This window comes from Geotrypetes seraphini, chromosome 2, assembly GCF_902459505.1.
Source record: "Geotrypetes seraphini chromosome 2, aGeoSer1.1, whole genome shotgun sequence".
Lineage (NCBI taxonomy): Eukaryota > Metazoa > Chordata > Amphibia > Gymnophiona > Dermophiidae > Geotrypetes > Geotrypetes seraphini.
In genome coordinates, this window is record NC_047085.1 from 63221630 (window position 1) to 63227629 (window position 6000).

The 6000-nt window shown below is 44.5% G+C and overlaps 1 protein-coding gene across 1 annotated transcript in view; it reads right to left on the reverse strand.

Moving 5' to 3' along the window:
• FZD6 (frizzled class receptor 6) overlaps positions 1-4267 on the reverse strand; it is an 81320-nt gene extending 77053 nt beyond the window's left edge. The window contains exon 1 of the mRNA XM_033933931.1: positions 3793-4267. Within this exon, the coding sequence (XP_033789822.1) occupies positions 3793-3987 (195 nt within the window). The 5' untranslated portion in view covers positions 3988-4267. The remainder of the gene's footprint in view (positions 1-3792) is intronic.
• Between the last annotated feature and the right edge of the window lie 1733 nt (positions 4268-6000).

Here is a 6000-nt window from a genome sequence, read left to right on the forward strand (position 1 = left end):
GAGGGCTTCAGGGTAAAGTAACATTATTCGCCGATGACGCCAAAATATGCAATATAGTAAGGGAAAATAATTTGCAGGATTGTATGACGCAGGACCTGCTTACATTGGAGAACTGGTCCTCAACATGGCAGCTGGGCTTCAACGCCAAGAAATGTAAGGTCATGCACCTCGGTAGCAGGAATCCATGCAAAACCTACAACTTAAATGGAGAAACGTTGGCTAGGACGATAGTTGAGTGAGACTTGGGAGTGATCATCAGTGCAGACATGAAGGTTGCAAATCAGGTGGAAAAAGCATCATCCAAGGCAAGACAAATGATGGGATGTATCAATAGAAGTTTCGTAAGCAGGAAACCTGAGGTCATATTGCTACTGTACAGAACCATGGTAAGACCTCACCTGGAGTACTGTGTGCAGTTCTGGAGGCCACATTACCGCAAAGATGTGCTTAGAGTCGAGTCGGTTCAGCGGATGGCCACTAGGAATATTTCGGGGCTCAAGGGTCTCTCGTATGAAGAGAGACTGAACAAACTGCAGCTCTACACTCTGGAGGAACGCAGGGAGAGGGGAGACATGATTGAAACGTTTAAATACATCACGGGTCGTGTCGAGGTAGAAGATGACATCTTCCTACTCAGGGGACCCTCGGCCACAAAAGGGCATCCGCTCAAACTCAGAGGAGGGAAATTTAGGGGTGACATTAGGAAGTATTTCTTCACGGAAAGAGTGGTGGGGCACTGGAATAAGCTTCCGGAGCAGGTGGCCAAGGCCAACAGCGTGCTTGACTTTAAGAATAAATGGGACATCTACGTGGGATCCCTACAGAGGCCTAGTAAGACACTCAGACTTGATAGGGCAGGTCAGTAGAGTGGGCAGACTTGGTGGGCTATAGCCCTTTTCTGCCGTCACCTTTCTATGTTTCTATGTTTTTATTTCTCTATTTTTGTATGGTTGTTACTGAGGTGACTGTGCATAGAGTCATCTGCTTTGACCTCTTTGAAAAACCCCGGAATAGGAATGATAATTAACATTTTCTGTGCGTACAGTGTGCTTTGTGGTTTTTTTTAAATTTTATTGTTGGTAGATCATTTTGACTTGGTCATTTTAAAAGTAGCTCACAAGCCCAAAAAGTGTGGGCACCCCTGGTGTACAGGGATGAAGGAGAAGGGGCGAGAGAGAAGGAACAGAGATGGTGTACTGGGATGGAGGGGAAGGGGCGAGAGAGAGGGAATAGAGATGGTGTACAGGCCAGGTGCTCTGGTAGGAATAAATGTTGAGAAGCATACAGTGTAGTTTAATTTTGTGGTTAACCATTATGTACTGTTATTAAGATTATATTGTGTGTATATATGAAAAATAAATGGAAAAAAATGACAATTAGTACTATTATGGGGTAGAGGTCAGAGGAGGAGCTTAGGCAAAGTATGGGGCGTAGCTTTTGAGCACCTCCAATCATTTTGAAAAGTTGGCTCCTATGCTAACGTTACGTGACTGGTAGAAACACCCCCCCACCAAGAACGCTTTTGAGCATCAGAGGCTGAGCTGCCTTGCAAGTAAGACTGGTTACAACCAGTCTTACTTCCAGGGCAAGCTTTTGAGCATTGGAGCCTAAAAGAGGTTAAGAAAAGCTTGGGGTCATTATCTTCTGTGATGAAGAAACAATCAGTAGATGAACAGACTGAAATGAAATTTGGGGATGAGTTGACACCATAAAAGGAGAGGGTAGTGATATTTGTTCTAAAAGAGTTTGGTGGCTCCAACCCAGTCAAAGTGTTCAAACTTGAGAAAAGACAATTGCTGAAAACAATGAAAAAAAAAAGCCATCAGTTATAAACTAGGAGCAACATAAGAACATTCTCATGTAAACAGGCAGAACGAGGCAAGCCATTAGATTTTACTGCCCCCTACAAGACTGTCTTCCCTTTGCATATGGGTAGACATACTATTATTAATCTACTAATTTAGAGGCATTTTCTTACAGGCAATTTTTAGGAAAGCAGCATTAAAAAAAGAGACAGGAAAATCTGTGATCTCAAGTCCTGGCCCAAATTTGTAGATTTTCCTCAGTGGCAGGGTTAATGAATCACAATAAGACTACAACAAACAGGAGGAGGAACTGAGGGGCAGATGCTCAAAAGCTTACCATGGAAGTTGCATAACTTGTAGCCAGTCTAGCTTGAATGTATGTTCGGCCTCTGATGTACGAAAGGGTTCTTGATGGCTTTTACCAATCGTGGAAGCAGCTATCAAGAATCCTATATAAATGCATTACAAGGAGCTAATTAGCATTAAATGGTCTGTGTTGGGTCCCCCACTCACTTAAAGCATATGTGGATTATTTACTGATGTACGCCATTATACTTTGTTCTATTAACGAATAAAAGCCTGCCTCACGTACATCTTTTTCGCAGTATTCCCCCTTTTATGCGTAGAGGAGAAGGGTACAGATAACAGAGACTTATCCAATGAGCAGAGTGCCTTTGAGGTAGTGTGGGAAAAGAGGAGAGATACTGAGTTGTTTCACAGTCAATACACTTGTAGGTTAGTAAAAGGAGTTTGAAATGTATTTGGAAACGGATAGGGAGACAATGAAGCAACTTGAGGAGAGGGATAATATGGGCATAGCAACACAGGCGGAATATGAGGCATGCAGATACAGAAAGAGAAAGCAGGGTATATGAATAATAGCCTATGATTCCAGACACACCAGAATGTGAAGCTGTAACAACCTGCGTAAAAAGTGATTCAGAAGGCTGTAAGGGTGTATGTGAACAGCATAGATGTACTGTAGAAGTATAAATATATAGTGAGGGATGGAGGGAGTTTGGGGGGGGGGCGATAGGATGACAAGGAGATTCAGGAGCAATGCATATGAGGAGATAATTGTTAGTCAGACCAGCGTTGCATGTTTGTAATGGAAGGCAGCTAGACACTCACTGGGCTTGATGGAATCTTCAGTGTGTCTCAATATTGCAGGGGTAGGGAACTCCGGTCCTCGAGAGCCGTATTCCAGTCGGGTTTTCAGGATTTCCCCAATGAATATGCATTGAAACCAGTGCATGCAAATAGATCTCATGCATATTCATTGGGGAAATCCTGAAAACCCGACTGGAATATGGCTCTTGAGGACCGGAGTTCCCCTACCCCTGCAATATTGCAATTCTTATGCTATTTGTGTTGAGCATTGCCCAACAAATGAAAATCGCTCCCAATCCAGTGTTTTCTACCAGGTTGCCAGAGTTTTGTGCATTGAACCTCCAGTCAACTACTATCCAATTTTCTTGCAAGTGTTATAATTTGGGAATATGGGATGATAAAACCTACCTGAAAACACAGAGTTCTAAAGATTAGGATTTGCAAACTCCGCTTCCATGTTTTTAAAAGCTGTCCCTCCCACCCCAAACAAAGGGTGTTTGAGCACTCCTAACATTGAGTAAACTCTAACTGTATCCAGGAAGGGGTAATTTCTATTGTGTTTAACACCCTCAATCATTTTGAAAAGTTGGTTTCTATGCCCACCACCGTCTTACACGTCCTGCTCTACCCATATGCCACGGCTGGATCGCACTATCACTGCACCCCAGAACAACCAAACAAACAAACAAAAAAAAAACCCAAAGAGAAGGAACAGTTTTCACATACACTTTCATCAACAGTGGAAAAAAGGCTTCTGAATTTTTTTCTCCAATGCTCCATTAAACATATCCACACAGCTGTAGACAGGGTATGTCGGAACGCCGCATAAAAACTGATGCAAATCTCGTTGCATATTTACCAGCTAGAACACACTTACCACCAGCTCGACAGCAGCAATATCTTGCTCATAATGTCCCATCAAATTGGGGAAAAATGTCATGTTGTAACTCATACCCATGCATCGGGGAACCGTGATCGGTTCACAGGTGAACAAACCATGTCCCTGAACGAGGCCGAACACTAAGCCGCATAAGACAAAGAGTTTAAACGCTCCCATTCTCCTCAGCAGCATAAGGTCACTCTGGAACAAAAGCACCGTCTACGGTAAACGTTAATCTTCACTGAACGGAAAGATCCAGCCCTGTGCCATTTTCTGGGAATCCCCTGGCTACAGCACTGCTCACTAGACGAATTTTCCCGGTAAACCCCGTTGCTTTTAAAAAAAAGTTGCATGCGAGACTGTTGCCCGGCGCTGCCGCCGACGAGGAGGCCTCCCTCCCTCCTTGCTTCCCGGTGATCGTGAGTGCTGAACTCGTGGAAAGCAAAGAGGTAGGGACGGGAACACAATTCCTCCGCGCATGCGTACCCAACACAGCTACGTCACAGGCCACCTAGAGCCCAGAAGCCGTCCTAGACCAGCAGCGGTGAACTGTCGGCGTGGATCAGTATTGCGCATGCTCGTTGTGGGTTCCTGGATGCAAGAGGAGCGTTTGGGGAAGGGAATAAGGTTAGAGCAGAGTCTCTCAAACTGGAAGTGACAGGGGAAAATCTATTGATGGAACCAGAGTGTCTTCCATTCTTGTTGAAAAGACTGTAAACTTTTTAAGTGAACTGGAAGTAACAGGGGGAAATCTATCAATGGAACCAAAGTGTTTGCCTTTCACTGAATGCCTGTAAATAGTTTAAATACTGTTCCTTAATCAACTTCAAATAAAGTTCCAGTTTGGTTTACTCATACCTGGAACTGAGCTTTCATTTCATCAGAAGGGAGTGAGAAACCGCAGAGTTGCCTATCCTACTACTACTATTTATCATTTCTATAGTGCTGAAAGGCGTACGCAATGCTGTACATTTAGCATACAATAGACATCTCAGAAGAGCTAACAATCTAATTTGATAGACAGGACATCTCCAGCCTAATGGAGTTATCTGGCCCTGGCCTACGCCCAAGCTTGAGTGTGAACTGTTAGTCCATGAGTGATTGTAACGACCATCTGTGTTCTTCATCAGTTTCATCTTTTTCTGAGCCCTGGCAGGGCAGGATTAACCAATAGGCCAAGTAGGCACGTGCCTAGGGCCCGAAATGGTCAGGGGGGCCCGATGAAGAAGGGCATCAACATTGTTTTTTCCAAACAGCGATGGGCCCCTTCAGCATCGATCGGCAACGCAGCCCTCCCCACCCCCCCATTGACGGAAAGTAAGACAAGCAAGCAACGCTTGCCCAAAGCTTCCCTCTGATGCAGATTCCTGTTTCCGCCTGGGCGCATGGTTGGGTGGGGCGGGGCAGGGGGCCCAGTGTACTTGTGCCTAGGGGCCCTCAATGAATTAATCCTGCCCTGAGCCCTGGTATCAAGCGGTCAGCCCCCCCCCCCCCAAAGAGCTGGCTGGAGCCCTGTGCCAAGCTGCGGACAGGGCGGGAGACCAGGGATACACTAGTTTAGTAGAAGAATTTATCCATGACATTCTGTTTGTTGGATTTTTATTGTTGTTGTTTTAAGATGGGATTGCATATTGGGTAAAAATGGGAAGATATTGCTCACAGTGATGCATAAGCATTACCATACTGTGACAGACCAAAGGTCCATCAAGCCCAGTATCCTGTTTCCAACAGTGGCCAATCCAGATCACAAGTGCCTTGGTTCCTAAACATTTCTGGGTCAACGCCAGCAGGGTGTAGAAACCACTGCCTGTGGCCTCTTGACAAGGTAGGAGGAAGTGAGAAGGCCTGTTGAAGAGATAGGAGGAAGTGAGAAGAAATGCTACACCTGGGGGTGGGGCAGGGTGGAGAGAGAGAGGAGTGCTATTATATGAGGCCCTCTCATAATTTTTGCCAATAGGCCCCTGATGTTCTAGCTACAGCACTGGGTGTTGCACTTAATTAAAAAGATGATTGAACTTCACTGGTTCCTTGTAAATGATTTTAAATTGGCTTCTTTTATATTTAAAATTTTCCAAGGGTTGGTTCCAACTGATTTTCTTCTTTGGTGTATTTCCCTTGAAATCGGTTAAAGGATAATCATATGCTAATTTTTCACTTTTTAAAACCATTTGACTTAAGAAGATTCTGGAAAAATCATTCTCTTGT